This window comes from Clarias gariepinus, chromosome 10 (assembly GCF_024256425.1).
Source record: "Clarias gariepinus isolate MV-2021 ecotype Netherlands chromosome 10, CGAR_prim_01v2, whole genome shotgun sequence".
In the NCBI taxonomy this organism is placed as follows: Eukaryota; Metazoa; Chordata; class Actinopteri; order Siluriformes; family Clariidae; genus Clarias; species Clarias gariepinus.
Window position 1 is genome coordinate 12701877 of NC_071109.1, and position 17463 is coordinate 12719339.

The 17463-nt window shown below is 34.7% G+C and overlaps 3 protein-coding genes across 3 annotated transcripts; 1 reads left to right on the forward strand and 2 right to left on the reverse strand.

The window, feature by feature from the left end:
* Window positions 1-420: 420 nt before the first annotated feature.
* On the reverse strand, window positions 421-6201 carry si:ch211-153b23.4 (uncharacterized protein LOC335392 homolog). The gene is made up of 9 exons (XM_053506012.1): window positions 6135-6201; window positions 5453-5566; window positions 2693-4372; window positions 2510-2609; window positions 1877-2025; window positions 1642-1754; window positions 1038-1127; window positions 821-943; window positions 421-735 (listed from the first exon to the last, which is right to left on the reverse strand). The coding sequence occupies exons 1-9, from the start codon at window positions 6199-6201 to the stop codon at window positions 535-537; spliced, it is 2637 nt and encodes an 878-aa protein (XP_053361987.1). The 3' UTR covers window positions 421-534.
* Window positions 6202-6832: 631 nt separating this feature from the next.
* Window positions 6833-8680, forward strand: si:ch211-153b23.5 (uncharacterized protein LOC321177 homolog). Its single transcript, XM_053506324.1, has 5 exons — window positions 6833-6905; window positions 7383-7495; window positions 7643-7814; window positions 8186-8387; window positions 8475-8680. Exons 2-5 carry the CDS (start codon window positions 7388-7390, stop codon window positions 8665-8667), a joined length of 675 nt encoding a protein of 224 aa, XP_053362299.1. The 5' UTR covers window positions 6833-6905; window positions 7383-7387; the 3' UTR covers window positions 8668-8680.
* A 2921-nt stretch (window positions 8681-11601) lies between these two features.
* On the reverse strand, window positions 11602-13846 carry zgc:174917 (uncharacterized protein LOC565650 homolog). The gene is made up of 6 exons (XM_053506415.1): window positions 13606-13846; window positions 13027-13294; window positions 12843-12934; window positions 12498-12637; window positions 12200-12304; window positions 11602-12097 (listed from the first exon to the last, which is right to left on the reverse strand). The coding sequence occupies exons 1-6, from the start codon at window positions 13733-13735 to the stop codon at window positions 12005-12007; spliced, it is 828 nt and encodes a 275-aa protein (XP_053362390.1). The 5' UTR covers window positions 13736-13846; the 3' UTR covers window positions 11602-12004.
* Between the last annotated feature and the right edge of the window lie 3617 nt (window positions 13847-17463).

The following is a 17463-nucleotide window of genomic DNA, read 5'->3' on the forward strand; positions in this document are numbered from 1 at the left end:
TAGAGCATGGACACAAAAGAATGACTAGGGAAATTATTAAATTAAGTAGGGTTTACTTTAATTAAATAGAAATTAAATAGACTTAACCAGAAAAAAATTAAGGAGACACTACTAGCAAAATATATTTTTTACAGAAAGAAATAGGCTTGTTTGCACTACATAATAATCTGATGCAAAAAGTTGCCTTAATTTTTTTAAGTAGATCAGGCTGGATATTTTTATCAGTGTAGCCACATTGTCATATAAAATTATTTAAGGCTGTGCATAAAACTAGAAAATCATGCAGAGTTGTAGTTTTGCTTAAGAGTTTGTTAACTAATGTATTGTCCTCATGTGCAATGTCTATACTCAAAAATGACATTGTGTACAGTACCATGACATGATTTTTGTTAACAATTAAACTGTTTAACTTAGTCTATATTACATTTAATTTGGCTTTATTGTTTTGGGTGGTTTCTATAAGTGTACTATATGGAATTAGATATTTACAGGCATTTGTTAACATGCTTAAAGCTCTTGATACAGAGGTCAGCTCTATAATTCATCTTCATCCTCACTGTTGGTGTTTTGGCTGAGGTCTAGTGATCTCAACGAGTCAGATTGACCTGAATCTGTTTCAGAGTCTGTGTAAGTAACTGGGCTGTTTCTTTGAGGATCAGCGATGTCTGTCTCAAAGCCATCATTCAAATGGCCATGCTTATGTCTCCTCTGAATTTCCTCGAATAGCTGCAGGACCTTTAAAACATGACAAAATTGTTATTTGTCCTATAACAAAAAGTACTATATGTTAAATTAGTTGGCCAGCATAAATAAATTTTACCTTAGACTTAGGAATAAGGCCGACTCTGAAAAAGCCAATTTGTCCACTCTCAATCTTGGTGCAGTCAACAACAGTGGAGGCAATATTTTCTGGTGAAGGTCCATCACATAACACACCATCAACCTATGCAAAGAAATAGAATTGTGATTTGTATACTGTATGTATAAGATTTAAAGTAAGTAAATTCACAAAGACTCCTTTATCTCCAAGGATGTACCTTGTCACCCAACTTTGCGTACACCTGGTTATGATGGGTGGTGTCTGCTTCTCCTGTTGGATTTGCTGATGTAACAGCAATAGGACCCACCTACAGGATAAATGTAAAATGATTACTACATTTAAATTAAATTAAAACACCAAGTATAATAGTCTGACATTTAACATATCTCGTTATTGAGATAATTATGTACAGTCCAGAACCACATATGTTTTTATAAATTACTCACTCACTCAACTTCTATACCGCTTTATCCTGTATTCAGGGTCAAAGGGACCTGGAGCCTATCCCAGGAGGCTAAAGGCACGAGGCAGGGTACACCCTGGACACGGTGCCAATCCATTTCAGGGCACACGCACATACACACAGTATGGGTAATTTGGGAACTATTAGCCATTTAGCCTAACCTGCATATCTTTGGACTGTGGGAGGGAAACGGAGTACCCGGAGGAAACCCACCAAGCACAGGGAGAACATGCAAACTCCATGCACACAGAGATGGGAGTTGAGCCTGGAATCACTACACCACTGTGTCGCTCACATATAATTAGTTACATCACAATAGCTAAGAACATAAATATAAACAAACAAAAAAATGACCTACCAAGCTAATTAGGTGGTTTGCAACAGTACAGTCTGGGTTTCTGATAGCTATGCTTTGCGGTGTGCCAATATATTTTGATGAATCACGGAAACCAAAGAACTCCATCCATGGGGCTAAAGAACAGGGAAACATTGCATGTTAGCCAATCAGTGCTTGTGTACAAAAGATCTTAATCTTAATTGGTGTTAGAATGTGCTCAAATCTGTAAGGTAAGGACGAATGTTAAGGTACCAACCTCTAGGTATGACCAGACTGATTGATGATGGCCAAGCCACCTCCATCAAGTCCCAGAGAAGTGGATTGATCTGTTGTTTGACTGGTTCCAACTGTTTAATGGAAGAGATCCATAATGACATTGGGCGCTCTTGCGCCTGTTTCTTCACCCTAAATATACAATATTAAAAGTTAGGAAAAATATGAATTATATAAATGTATCCATTTTGTTACTTAATAAATCATTGTCAGCGTGTTAAAATGTTTTATGTAATGTAAAGAAGGAACAATAGGTGTTCCTATGAGTGTTTTGTTTCTTTGTGTGGCATGATGTAGCCTGACAATTTCAAAGAAATCAAAAAGCATATATTTATCTGTTTTTAAATACAGTCCCTTAGCAGAAAACTAGACAGTGTTTTTGAAAAACTGTTCAATTATCAACCCCCAAACAAATCCATCTGCTAAATCATGTTTAAACAAACTCAAGTAAAAAGTAAAAGTAATATAAACCAGTTATCTGAATTATAGATGGGATGACTAAACTATATTTGAGCCATTATATTGTAGAATATGATACAATATGCTCTAACAAATTAGATAAAATAATTCAATAATGACCTGGTATAACTACTACAGTAATAAATTAGGACCTTACTTATACGCCCGTTCAACGGCCTCTGGTCGATTACAAGCTGCCACAAGCACATAGACAGTGTCGGTGGGCATCCCACATATACCTCCATTCTTCATGATGTCTATAAATATATATAAAATATTTTATAGTAAACCATGTACCCTGATTTAATTTGAACTGCTAATTCAAATATGAGCGTCTTACCTGCAATCTGCTTCACTGATGAGACCTTTCTAGCAGGAAGGTGTGGACAGCTGTCTCTGCCTCCACCAAATCCTTTCAACTTGATCAGAGGATAACCGAAGGGAAGTTGCAGACTTTCAAAAGTGCAGTTTAGTATATTGGCCAGAAAAAAGTAGAAACTAACCAGACCAAAAATGATGGTCACACCAATGTCATAGCCATAGGGCAGCGTTCCTAATGCATCCAACAGGAAACTAATTAGAATGAGCTCAAAGGTAACTGCATAGAGAAACCATGCTATATTCAGGAACAGGGTTCCGATAACCACAAGCATATTAAAGACCATAAAGCTGATGATTCCTACTGATAAGTTGAACCCACGGACATCACCATAGAGACCACCAAAACGTGTCAGGCCCCACACTATCCACATAATTCCATAGAATATAAACGCAGTGCTTTCTAGGGTCTTACCTCGAGCAAAGGCTACTGAACCACAAAGCAACTGTAGGACACCTGAAACCACAGCCCATGGCAAAATCAGAATTGATAAGGGGTCCTGATTAGCATTACTAGCAGTTATGGCAAAAGCTGCCAGAACGCTACAACCATGGCCCAAAACCTCAGCATCTGCATATTTAGAGTAACCTAAATAAGGAGCATGCAGATCTTTGTCCTGTGTCCGTAGTGTAAATTTATTGCTGCGAGCCAGAAGGTTCTTGAGGATACTTTCACCTGTGGGTATCTTCTTTTCAGAAACATGGTTATAGAGAATTACTAGAAGCATTATGGCAGATGCCACAAATATAGCTGCTTGCACACCTTGTGTTCCCTCCTGGAAAAAGCCTCTGGGTTGTGCAGCGATGGCTATAGAGTAAGCAACAAAGAAGAGCACGTACAGACCATCAACTAAACTTCTAGTGCAACTAAACAAAGCCAGGACAAAAAAAAGCACTGCAAAAACAGTGGGGAAAGGTACTGGGGAATAGGGTACTTGGTTTGTTAAGTCCCTCACTAGCACGCTATATCCTTCCGAAAACTTTAGTATAGCTGTAAAGCCATAAAACGTTGCTGCCATGGTGTCTATGGCTCTGTAGGAGAGAATAGACACACCTAGCTGGAAGATGCCAGCTGTCCAAAGCCATGGGACATGGCCAGAAAAAAGTGTAGGGACCACACCAAGCAATGGACAAGCTAGCACACTAGCTGACACCAAGTTCATTACTAAACCAACAGCAATTATGTTGTTATGTTCTTGACCCTGTGCTGAGTGTTGACTGTTTTTATTCAGCAGCCCAGTTCCTGGTAGATTAATCTTACCATGTGAGATGTAGAAAAACAGACGAATGATGCCAAAGTAGGCAGAGACAAAACAAACCAAAAGGTAACAGGCAGCAGTGGCTGACTGGCCAAAGTTTACCTTAACTATACCAGCGATTTCATGTGCACACGCTAAACATATGGTAAGGGAAATAAAGCTGAGTAAAACCTTTTTATGCAGAACACCCACTAAACTAATGAAAAGCAATGCCAAAGTAAACGCAGCAAGCCCTGGTACCATTGCATTTCTTAAACCTGTTCCTTCAGTGATTATACCTTCCCCTACTAAAATATAAACAAGCCCTGAGCTACACCACAGAGCTGACACAGTCAGACACAGTGTGGTATAAAGAATGTTGTGAGACAAACTCCGGCACAGACCTAAAACACAAGACAAAAGAAGTGCTATTTAGATCTGAGAAAGGCGGATAAAAGATTATTTAAATATTGCTTATGTTTATTATGACTAGACATGACTGTTGTAAAAAGCAATTTAATTATTTTAATCATTTATTTATTTATTATGGGATAAACTACAGATATGCTAAAGATGTAAGAATAAAAATATCACAAACTCAACACAAAAATATGTATTTCACAGTTTTTGTTAAATCCCCACAATGACATTATCTGAAATTTAGCAACTTTAAGCTCTGCTGCTCACATGTGCTTAATCTTGAACTTGTTTCCTAATGTTCCTAATGTCTTTGTGACATACATTTCTAATTCCTTTATATAACTCAGTCAGGACAAACACATAAAGTTTCTATGTAGCCTATTTTAAAAGTAGTTTTTTCTTTTTTTCATTTTCACAAGCAAGACTCTATTTTAAGATAATCTGCGATAATTCATATCTCTAATTAAACGGATATTACATGGGAAATTCCACAAAACTTTATTATTGTTGGATGTATGAAACTATTATACTAAAAAAAACAAAAAAACAATAAAATTGCATTACTGTTTTTAGAATGCATGGCATTATCTTCAGTAAACAATAAAGAAAGTTTTTTTAGTAAAATAAAAATAATAAAATGACTATCAAATTACTAGATTTTTTGTTTTATTAAGTATGCAATTTTTTATTTGCATATTTAATGCGACAAAACATAGGCTATGGTATGTTGTGGCAGTCTCTTAACATGAGCAGCCAAAAGAACAACAGTGAGACTAATCCTCATTTGCATTTTCCAACACAAAAGCAACAACAATAATTTATTAATATCATTTCTCACATCAGGGTTTTCTCATCAAACCCTAAACTCCTGCAGTTCACTGCTTTGAAATTATTTAAAAATGAAAACATGAATTTAATTAATGCATCTTAAAAATAGACATTGCATTGGTGACTGGACAAGAATCTGAAGTTTTATATTTTACTTACCGTATTATAGATTAATAAAAAAAAAATAGTTATAATAAATTGTATACACATACACCTTTACAATCTCATACACCCACCTGCATAGGCCACCAGGGCAGAGATAATGATCAGCTCAATCCCCAATGCTGTAGGAGGTATCAAGGCCTTATCAGGAGAGCTGGCATAGTAGTTAATCAGAAGCAGCAAGGAGGCTTGATAACAAACAAAAAAATAAAATACTGGGTCATCAATCAGATTTATCATTTTGAACATTATACATTGAAGAATTACTAAACAAAAATTGGAAATTTGATTGAGACTATTTGTAGAAATCAGCAATCGGTGAACGTTTTTAAGAGAGAGAGAGAGAGAGAGAGAGAGAGAGAGAGAGAGAACCTAACTTCTATTTAAAAAACCCGAAGTAATGGTTAATTTTTTTTCGTAATCGTGCCCTCTACTGGAGGGAAACGAGACATCATTATTGTTAACTGAAAATAACAGCAGACGTTTGTATTATTACCAGGAAATTCAGATTTTTAATAATAAATGAAACATATTTCCATCACAAAATCGTTTTTTTTCTCGGTCCTAAACTAATATAACGGCAGAAAGTTTTCTTTAAAGTATATCTTTGATAAATGATGATATTTGTATTATATCTCATTTGGAAAACCAAATGCATAAACGAAAACTTTTTAGGCACTTAAAATGTAAGAATTATTTTCATACCTATCTTTGCTTCTGAATTTAGCTACTGAGGTAAATAAATGTGCAACATACCACCAGATATACCCAAAATACCAATGGAGTAATGCAGTGATTCGGAGTCGGATGAAGATGCTGCCATCGTTACAGGAGCTGCTCATTGCCACGCGTGCTGCACCTTATGAACGGTCTCGTAAGTGACGTCATCGATGTTCACTGCCCTTTTTGACTGGGTTGGTTTCCCGAAACCCGAACTGCGCTTTCTTAGTTAGACAGAAACTCCTGCATTTTCACGTAGAAAAGTGAATAAATCCCTCACAGGGTTTAAAGGTTTATTCAAAGACTAGACAGACCGAAACTCCTGCGTTTTCATTTGAAAAAAAGAATTAATTCCCCATAGGATTTAATAGTTTATTTAAAGAAAACAAAAGAAAATAAAAAAAGTCCATACATATTCATCTGAATAAACTTTTCTACTTTGTCTGCAGTTAAAGTTAATTGTATACTGTAAAGTTGGATTCGGTGTCATTTCGCGTCCTATTACTGTTTTACTTATTATATTATTAAAACAGCGATAGGATTAGACAAATCGTTAGAAACTACTTTTAACCAACAAAAAGGCATGGAAAATAAATAGAATGGGTTTTAGTTTACTTTACGCTTCTATGCGATCAACAATGATAGTGACTCAGCTTAGCTCACTGAAACGTTGCATCACCTGTCCAAATAGAACGGGGGCGGGGCAAAACATGAGCCTATATAAAACAGTCGCGCTCGCCTAAGCTTGAGCGTGGTAACTGAGACAGCTGAAGTGCGATTGCTGGTTTTAAAATCTCCTTTCAGTAGGTGAGTCACGTTTCAAATAAATATAGCAATGTAACAATATACGGACTTTTTATAAAAACGAACTATTAAGTCTTTGGTTTAATGACTGGCTTAATGTAGTTTAATGGCTACCGCAAGTCGCAAGAAGAGTTCAATGTGTCAGAGAGAACCCTGAATTTTACGGGTAAATCGATGATAACCGTTACCTTTAATCCTGCCTCTTCTCATGTGCATTACCTTCTTGGACACCAAGTTGATTATAGTTTATCAGGGTAAAGTGGCACCGAAAGTGTCCAAGTCTATCTAAAGATTTAAAAGTGCTGTGTCATAGACACCTGTTGGTTATTTGTATCCTTTATTCTGTGCTTTATGCAAATAGTTTTTATAGGCGACAAGCAGCACACTTGAACAATTTTATGTAAACTACCTTAGTTCATTATGATTGGCTAGTGCTTACAACAGATGACCCTAAATTTTCTATTTCTGTGTGTTTCTTAGGTGCAATGGCAAAGCGTGTAGCAGTGATCCTTGCTGGCTGTGGAGTTTATGATGGAACTGAGATCCACGAGGCTTCTGCCATACTGGTTCACCTTAGTCGGGCTGGTGCCAAGGTAAATTATTGTTTGTACCTGACAGTAGATTACCAAATAGACAATGAATTCAAGTTTCTGGCCAGTTACTTGACCAGGCACTGTATAAAATATGTAATGTATAATTCATAATTTATACACCAAAACCTTTTGAAATTTTCTTTCTAGGTCCAGATGTTTGCCCCTAATGCTGAGATGATGCATGTTGTAAACCACTGTGAAGGAAAACCTGTGGCAGACAAGCGCAATGTGATGCAGGAAAGTGCTCGAATTGCTCGTGGAGATATCACTGACCTGGCCGAGCTAGATGTAGCTAATCATGATGCAGTCATATTTCCAGGTCAGTGCATGTTTGTCACACTTTAATATTTCAGATCATCAAACTAATTTAAATATTTGTGCAGTTTTTAAATTAAGCTTTTCATTAAGGAAAAACTAAATCCAAAACTACATACCCCCCTGTGTTAGTGTTTGCCTCTCCCCTGTTTAGCTTTATCACATAGCTGATGGTTTCATCACACCTGTGTTCAATTCTTCTTGACACACCCAGGCCTGATACTGCCACACCTGTTTGCAATCAAGAAATCACTTAAAACCTGCCTGACAAAATGAAGTAGACCAAAAGTTTTATGTGTGTGCGCCCGTTGAACCCATTTTATTAAGTCATTAAGTAAAAATGTATTCATGGTTGCCTTTAACTGTTTTGTTTAGGAGGCTTTGGAGCAGCTAAGAATCTCAGTGACTGGGCCATCAAGGGCAAAGATTTCTCAGTGAAGCCGCTGGTCGAGAAGGTCATCGAGAGCTTCCACCAGGCAGGAAAGCCGCTGGGCATGTGCTGTATTTCTCCAGTACTTGCCGCAAAGACTCTTGCAGGTTGTGAACTTACTGTGGGCCATGACACAAAGTGTGAGAAGTAAGCACAATTTGAATTTTCTAAATTGGCAATTAGACATACAGTATGTATCTACAGTATTGAATTTTATCTTCGTTACCTTTGCAGATGGCCATATGCTGACACAGCCAAGACAATGGTGGAGATGGGCTCTAAGCATGTTAATAAGAATGTGGGAGAAGTGCATGTGGATAAAAAGAATAAACTAGTAACTTCTTGTGCATTCATGTGCAATGCCCCATTACATGAGGTTTATGATGGACTGGGGGTCATGGTAACAGAGGTTCTTAAACTTGCCTGATTTGGCTATTTAAACATCTCTTTTCATATTTCTGGACCTACTTCTCTTATGGTGAAAATAGTATTAATTTGCTGTGATTGCTTACAAATCATGTTCCAGTTAATACCAATCATTGCTGAATGTGATTTCATTTTAAATATCTGCATGCAAAAAGTCTTGTACTAAAATATCAAAATAAAGCCTATTTATGTGATATTAAATGTCTCTCTTAATTGCAGAATACTAGTATTGGTGTATTCACTAATATACTGTAGTAGGTTAAATCCTAACATACAACTTGTATGTACTTGCTCCAAATGACTATAGTACTTTAAGCTATTTTGGAACAACTAATTTTGTGCTAAGGGCATTTAAGTTGTAATTAAATTATACAACAGCACACTTGCTGTTGTGTGCTAAAGTGGAGCAATTTTAGGTATACTTAGTACACTTAAAGTATATAGCTTTTTATGGACTAATGTATACATACCAGGAACAGTAATTAAAGTATACATTTAATGTATTAGGTACATTAGAACAATTTTTACATGGGTATGATGTGTTGCAAATACATGAATAATATACCATGAATATATTCCTAATGCAGCAGTAGCATGCTTTTGGCCAAATCCCCAAAAAAGTAAACTTTGTCAAGGCATCACCACAACTATCAAATCCACACAACTTTTATACCCGATGCCCTTCCTGACACAACTCTTTTTTTTTTTTTTTTTTACCCTGACTTGAGACAGGCAACCACCGACAGCAGGATTCAAACTCGGATCAACCAAATCAACGACTTGGCACCTTAGACAACGTTTTTCAACACATTACATCAGTAACGACAAAGTAGATTGTATCCATGAGTTCAACAGATTTAATTTGCACATGGTTACAAAATAAACAGTACTATAGTCTTTAACAAATATTCAGGATGTCTCAAACACAAAAATATATACGGTTGTCTGAACAAAGACAGGCATTCGTATTTGAATATACTGTATTAATTTAAACCTTTTGTGTTGATTCTAGCTGTTACGCAGAGACTCAACAGTCCGAAAGCTACGGAGCATTATACTAGTACATAAGATTTAGCAATAACAAATTAGAAAATACATTCTATAGTTTAAACTATGTGCTTAATTTTAAAATACGTAACAAAAAACATGAAATGTACTGTGTGCAAGTTAAAATAAAATAAGAACAAGAACAACTAACATGCGCATTTATACAGATTCCAGCCGTGAATCCAAACTAGAAGCAGAGAATAGCAGAGCCAATCCGAAAACAGTGAATGTGGCCTCCTCCAGTTTCTGATTGCCTGGTATTGCCCTTCTCTAGTCTCTGGTTGGCTGGAATAGTGGAAGAGTTCTAAACACTGCTGCAGTGTTGATATTGAGCGCATGGAAGAGAGATGGCCACACGCACATAAATGAGCTTAAACGCGCATAAGTCAGCTTCAGCACGCAAAAAAAAGAGTTTGAGAGTGTGAGCGCGAAACACATTCACATCAGAGAGAGTAGTCCACTAAATATAAGAATGAATAAGTATAATAGAATTTTACTAAAAATAAATATTAAGCATATATATATATATTTTAACAATATAGCAAAAATAAGTTGAAAAAGTTTAAATAGTTGTGCTTTGGAAATGACAGTATATAATGGAGCCTATCCAAGGGGACTTGGGGCACGAGGTGGAGTACACTAGGGTGCCAATCAATCGCAGGGTATTGCTCTTTCAAAAAGTTTAATTAATGATCTAACATTATTCTAAAAAAGTTTGGGTTTGCTTTTTTTTAAGTTGCAAGCTTGATGCATTAGTACTAGTACGATGTTCAGAGAAAGGCCACTAATCAATATCTTTCTATACCTGTAAACACTAATTTACTACACAATTCAAATCATGAATCATGATTTGTATTAAAACATCATACTGTTTGCTGCTTGTTATGTGCTTATTTCATGCACATCAACTGAATGTTTGTTTATGCTATAGTCAGGCATTGTAATTTCCTGCCTTATTCTATTCACGTTTGTGCTAAAATGTGGCTAAAAAACTGCCAGTAATCTTCCTACTCCAGCGAACCATGGCGTTTAATAAAAAAACATTACCACTATTTTCTAGACACACATATGCATATTTTCAATGTATGTATGGTATATGATTAGTTTGTGGATACCTTTTTATTAAACACATATGTGTTTGTTGATCATAAAGTTTTATATGTAGTGAGACTTGCCTTTACATTTTGGAGTGTGGCCATGGGTTGAGGGTCTTTTGCCCATTATTTAACATAATCATGTATTTTGGGCAAGACTGTCTGCTGTGAATGCTGTGAATGCATTGCTGTTCATCCGTGAGGGTGGGGTCAGGGATCTATCTAGACTACTCAAGTTTTTCCACCCTTTTGCAAGCCCATACTGTACGTGGGCCTAGGACGCTCATACGTATGCTGAAACAGGACTGGGCTCCTTAGGTTTACTATAAATATACAATACATAATCCCTCAATACAACATTATGCACACAAGTGACATGTACATTTTGAGGGAAGAATAAAAGTATCAAGAGGTGCATTGGTTATGACTACATTCTGCACAGCACAGCAGTTGATTTAATATGCACTGTGTTTAAAGGTTAAAAGCCAAATTAATTGTTTTGCATATAAATTAATACACATAATGCATAAATGTGTTACATATAAAATCCTTCATTTAACAGTAGTATTTAACAGTACAATAAATGTAATGCATTATTAATATATGCAATTACATACATTACATGATGAATACATTGGTATAGTATAACTGGGTTATTTTATGACTAAAATATGCACTGCCATGAAAACATATTGTACACCATTTGTCAACTTTCATTACATCAAAACAAGAAACAAGATACACAAATCTTAAAACAGTGAATTCTTTTAGAATTAATTTTATTGTAAATTTCAAGTAAAAAAAATGCAGCAGGCTACTTTCATAGATATAACAAACTGAACAGTACATTAATTACCATGTTCTCTGCAATTAATAACAATATGATTAGTTAAATAAGAAGAATGAGAAAAATGTAAATTAAAGTATCTGAAAATAAAAGTATTTTCAGATATATCAGCATTACAGTACAGACTGTTGCATGCTACACTTGATTAAAGTATTACCACACATATTAATTTCTGCCTTCAAGTACCTTTACATATTGATATTATATAATTTTTACTTAAATATACTTTAGAAATAAACTTTATTTTATTTAATGAGTTTAACATGTCAATCGCATATTACATATTATGTATTTCCCTAAGTGGAAATTCTGGCCTTAATCTAAGTAGGGTTTATTTATTTGCATTACAGTTACTTCTCAGGTTTTGGGCTTGAGAAGTGGTTGTACTTGTCCTGTCCACTAACCACTACTGTAGCAAGGAATTGCCGTGGCCGTTCAGGATCCTGTCAAAAATGCAAACAGTATGTTAGCATACAGCAATAATTAGTTTGATAAAAGAATGTCATACAAATTTTTACTGAACTTAAGTTTGCTGGAATTCTTACCTGAACCGGATAAGCTGCAGTAGGAACATAGCGGATCACAAAGCCACAACGCCTCTTTACTGATGTGTTGGGATCACTAGCATGAACCAGGAGTCCATCATGAATCTACAATTGACAGTATTTGAGAAACATGTTTATATTTTGAAGTTCAACTTCAATTTACACACTAAATCTAATAATGTTAAGAAATTATACAGCTTCAACATATTTACACTGTGCCTATTGGTAAAATTACATATGTCATATGGCTATTATCTCAGTCAGAATCTGAAAGAAACATAGCAGGACATGCACTTACAGACATTTCCCCTGCAAGTAGGGGACAAAGCAAGGCTTTTTCTTTTTCAACCAGCTCCTCTGGGATTTCTTGGTTAACAGTCAGCATGTTGCCTAAACGATTTGCTTGGCGATGGGGCAAACAGCCAGAGCAGTGGCTTCCTGTTATAAAATGGAAAATAAATATATATATATATATATATATAATTTTTTTTTTTAAATAGCGTTTCTTTTTAGGACATACAGAAGGTAACTAGAGATAATTGAAAGTACGGCATTGACTTAGTTAGAGTACATGGTTGTTGCAATGTGTAAGATTGTTAAAAGGGACGAAGATGTATATTATGTCTTGGGAGAACTGATTTACCTGGAATGACCTGCAGGGCACCGTTTTCTTCCTGAGAGTCATCCAAAGCAAGCCAGACCGAGACAACTGGCCCGCCATCAAGTCCCCAGTACCTATGACCAGGTAAATAAGATGCATACATAAATAAGGCTATCATTTATTTATTTATTTTTACAGCATTTAATTTTACATTGAAATCACCTACTTCATATCCTGGTGCCAGGCCACATATGGAAGACTGGGCTTACTTTCGTGATCATTCTCTTGGTTATGTGGAATCATTCCAGTGCTTTCTTGAGTTTTGCTTTGTTTTGACACAGGGTATTTGCAGATAAAGCGTGAGTCCAATAGGAGAACATCAGGACCCAGCACTGTAGTGATCACCTCAAGAACTCTGGGGTGTTTGGTTAATGCCATTACCCAGTTGTACTTCATATGTGCATTGTGTAGGCTGTAGGCAGTGTAATTCACACCTGAAAGGATAGTTTGACCATGTATTTTGGTGAAAAATTAAAAATGTTGCTATTGTATTGTAAAAGTGCAAACAATATGTGCCGACCCAATGGTCTCATTAGAATTTGAGGAAAAGTTTACTAAATGAAAATTAATATATCCACAATTTAGTTTTTATTTATATTCATGGCCTAGTTTCAATATTTAACTAGTACTGTTAGTTCAGGCAGACAACAGCACAAATAATTTGTTTAAAAAATGAAAAGAAAAAAAACCTATATTAGAATTATCATTAATAATCATCTAATACAAAATACAATAATGGACTCACCAAACTTTTCTTCCAGCTCGGCAAAGGCATCTTTCGCCTGCTGCAGCTCCTTGGGACTGAGGATCGGAATGTTGGTTACGTAACCTTGCTTCTCATACAGAGACTTAACATCTTTTATCTTGATTCCCATGACTAATGAATAAATTCTTTTGTTGTTCAGGGGTTGACACGTGTCTTTATGAGTGCCTTGCTTTCTTTCTGCTTGTCAAGGGTCTGAAGACTCAGCTATGATAGTAGAGGTCTCTGGAGAGAGATTAAGAGAGTGAGAGACAGCATAAGGAGCAGGGTCAGCCCTAGGACTGTTGGTGTCCAAGGCAGTTTGTTGCATTGGTACCCCCATTGACATCCCACCCACCCCCAACCCGCCTTCCTGGCACACACCCTTTGACCTAGCCAAAAACTGGATACATTTATTTTTCACTGTTTGTGAAGCAGCCTATTGGGAAAAATAGTGTAACATTGCACAAATGGGTGGAGAGTCACTGACTCCTTAAATACAAGTACAATCCATAGCACTGTGTTACTTATGAGAAAAATACCCAAAATACCACTATACCAGTTTTTAATAAGAGCTAAATTATGCTAGTGAATGAATAGGCTACATAACACTAAACAACTCTATCTCAATACAAAGTTATTCTATAGCAAAAGTTAATTTTGGTCATCAAAAAGAAAGACTAAAAAAAGAAAACTAAAGTGACCACAAACACACTGTAGATACAGAAATAATATTATAACACATTTACAGTACTACCATCACCATCTATATAAGATTCAAAAGCAAAACTCTTCCTACCTGGTCAGGCTAAACCTTGCTGGCAGTTCTAAGAATGCTCCCTCTTATATACCCTGTGAGTAAAACCTGAAAAAAAAAAAAAACAGGAAAACCCTGAATTGAGACACCATAGTATTTTGAATAAGAACATGTATGTCATACATGAAACATTTTCACAAATTACGTTTAAGGTGGAGTTATTGGTTAAATTTTTTTTTAAGGGCATTTCCTGTTCTGAGGTACTTTACACAGAAGGCCCTGTTCAGGTTTCACAGTGAACCATGAATGCATTTATGCACAATAAATAAATTATTAAATAACCTGTGGGTTGTAAGAAGTCGATGTTCCGTGATGCCATCACGTGTGGGATAATGTCACTGACACAGAAAAGTTCCTCATATGAAATAATTACACTGATAAAAATAATTTTTTGATACTGTAATAAAATTATAACTGCTACTACCATCAAAACTTTGCAGTTGTCCAAGACTTAAAATAGAAAATTCTCTTTTATTTATTAACATTTTATTTTAAGCACATCACAGTATTTCACTCAGGTTTCGGCTATTCAGTAAACTGGAATTTTTCGGTTTCTCAGAGTATCCCATGTGGCTGTTGACTGTTTTGTTAACCTGAAACTATAGACGGGTGTTAAATTACTTGTGACCTCCATACGGCAAATGTTGCTGTTCTTATGAAACAAAACTCGTTTAAGGTTGCAAATCAAGAAAAAAATACCTTTGTTTTTAAAAATAGTTTTATATGATTTTATAGCAACAACACAGAACTGATAAATAATCTCAGCCTATTTGACTTATGAATACAGCACAATAACATCATTAGAGTCTCAGAATTCTATCCAGTGAAACATATTATAAAAACTATTTTCTAATAGACTTTTAATTTTGATTAAACAATAGATTTCAGTATTTAACATAATAAAAGCGTCCTTCCTGGAAAACAGAAATGTTTGGAAATGAATAAAACTGTTTTTTAAAAATCAAAAAGGTAAATAAATAGCATCAGATGCACTCGATTTAAATATGGTGTATAAGATATGATGTATTTATTTTCTAATGTTTTTTGATATTGGAACATCCCATTAGTATTGTCGAAACCAGAATTGCACTATATGTCAAAAAAAAAAAAAAAAAAAAAAAATATATATATATATATATATATATATATATATATATATATATATATATATATATATATATATATTTATATATATATATATATTTAAATAGTTATATATTTAAATATTTTTGTTACAAAATTGCAATAATTTAAAAACATAAGAACAATAACAATAAGCCCCATTGGAACTTTCTTCATCAGAAGCCGCTGAAGAAGCTGCTTATCCGAGCGCTCCTTGAAAATCATCTTCTTATAGCTTTAGCTGGATAGAAGCATATTTTAAATTTTTATGTTTTATTTTGTATGTTTCAAAATGAGGATGTTTATATTAGTTCAGGTACAAGTTCTCTCAACAAATATTTAAACGATTGATTTTTATAAAGTTACAAATTGTTATTGGTTTTTTATATGTGATGACTTGAATTAAATCCTGGTGGGGAAATCAGGGGCCATATTTTTTTCAAATGCAATTTTTAAGTTATTGTCATGCTAAGGGTAACAACTAAATATAGACTTATATATAAACATATACACATTTATATATAAACTTGTTTGTCATTTAAATTTGTCAGCTTGAATGACCTGTTGAACATAGACTGAGAGTTGATCTTTCACTCCCAGGTGGCAGGCTGGGGGAGGAGGTTTCATGAATGCAATGAAACTACAATGGACCCTCTTATAAGGAAATAAAAATACATTTAATTTATTTTCTCATAACTTTACCATAACTTTTATATATTCTTCACTTTTATTTTTACTTGCATTATAATTCCAATATGTATAAGGGTTCAAATTCCTATTCAAATTCCTATATATACATTCATCTAAAACTAGTGTAATATGTATAGTTAATAATTTATTGCTTAATTATTTTGTACAGTATATAGTTAGTAATTTAATGTACATTAATACTTTAGGTTTTTATTTCACTTAACATGGTGAATTATAAGCTAATATTAGACTACTATTTCTCCTTCAATATATTACACACTATTTAAGTTGTTAAGTTCAGTTTTTCATATGTGATAAAATAATTAATCTTCCTGCTAATTGAGTCATGAGTCATAAACTGTTTTCTTATGACTAAAATTTTAAAGTAGTGCCATGAAAGTTAAAAGACTTTTTATCATAGCAAGTTGATTACTCATAACCAAATGGTCAGCCGTGCAGTTTAGGTTTCTTGACTGGTAATAACAATGGACCTTCTCTTCAGGAAATAAGGACACAATAAATTGCTCATCACTTTACCCCAAGCTATACCTTCCCTTTTCTACTCACTTGGGTCAAAATTCCAAAATGTATAATAAGGAAATAAATTTTAAGTCATCTGAGAAGGCTAAAAACAGAGCCTGTATGTTACTAACAGTGCATCAAATAAATTTCTTTGTGCATACATTTGGAATACACTTTATGTCATCAAGTACAGTATATATTGTACTTGCATCTGTGTATGTTGTTGTGGCTTACAGTTTCTTTATGAAGTTAATTAAATTATTCAATTCATTATATATATATATATATATATATATATATATATATATATATATATATATACAGTACCTTCACTATACAATATAATAATTAAATTATATTCCATCTCGAATATCAAGGAGAGCAAAAAGTGTATATTTGGAAAATAGCAAAAAAAAAATGCATACAGCACAAGTGTCTTCAAAATGTATGTCACAAAACAAACAAGCAAATGAAAATGTATTCTACTCACTTGCCCCCAGTCTCGTCTCTGGTTTGTCTCGTCTTGTATTGCCTGTGTATCGTTCAAGAGTTCTTTGTTTATGTTTTATATTTATGTTGTTTAATAAAAGGACTTCTTTAAGGTGATACCCTATGCGCCTATGCCTGCCCATTCTAGCTTAAGCTCAACATCAGCAACAGCCCAGTACCAGCCGTACAATTTAGTTTTTTGGCCTTTAAAATAAATTTAA

Coding starts and splice junctions, on each gene's coding strand:
- si:ch211-153b23.5 (XM_053506324.1), top strand. CDS start 7,388: ATGGCAAAGCGTGTAGCAGTGATCCTTGCTGGCTGTGGAGTTTATGAT. Junction 7,496..7,642: donor TTAGTCGGGCTGGTGCCAAG/GTAAATTATTGT, acceptor TTTTCTTTCTAG/GTCCAGATGTTTGCCCCTAA. Junction 8,388..8,474: donor CATGACACAAAGTGTGAGAA/GTAAGCACAATT, acceptor TTACCTTTGCAG/ATGGCCATATGCTGACACAG.
- zgc:174917 (XM_053506415.1), bottom strand. CDS start 13,735: ATGGGAATCAAGATAAAAGATGTTAAGTCTCTGTATGAGAAGCAAGGT. Junction 13,295..13,605: donor CGAGCTGGAAGAAAAGTTTG/GTGAGTCCATTA, acceptor CTATCCTTTCAG/GTGTGAATTACACTGCCTAC. Junction 12,098..12,199: donor CTGCAGCTTATCCGGTTCAG/GTAAGAATTCCA, acceptor CATTTTTGACAG/GATCCTGAACGGCCACGGCA.
- si:ch211-153b23.4 (XM_053506012.1), bottom strand. CDS start 6,201: ATGGCAGCATCTTCATCCGACTCCGAATCACTGCATTACTCCATTGGT. Junction 5,567..6,134: donor TATTTTGGGTATATCTGGTG/GTATGTTGCACA, acceptor TTTGTTATCAAG/CCTCCTTGCTGCTTCTGATT. Junction 944..1,037: donor ACGCAAAGTTGGGTGACAAG/GTACATCCTTGG, acceptor TTCTTTGCATAG/GTTGATGGTGTGTTATGTGA.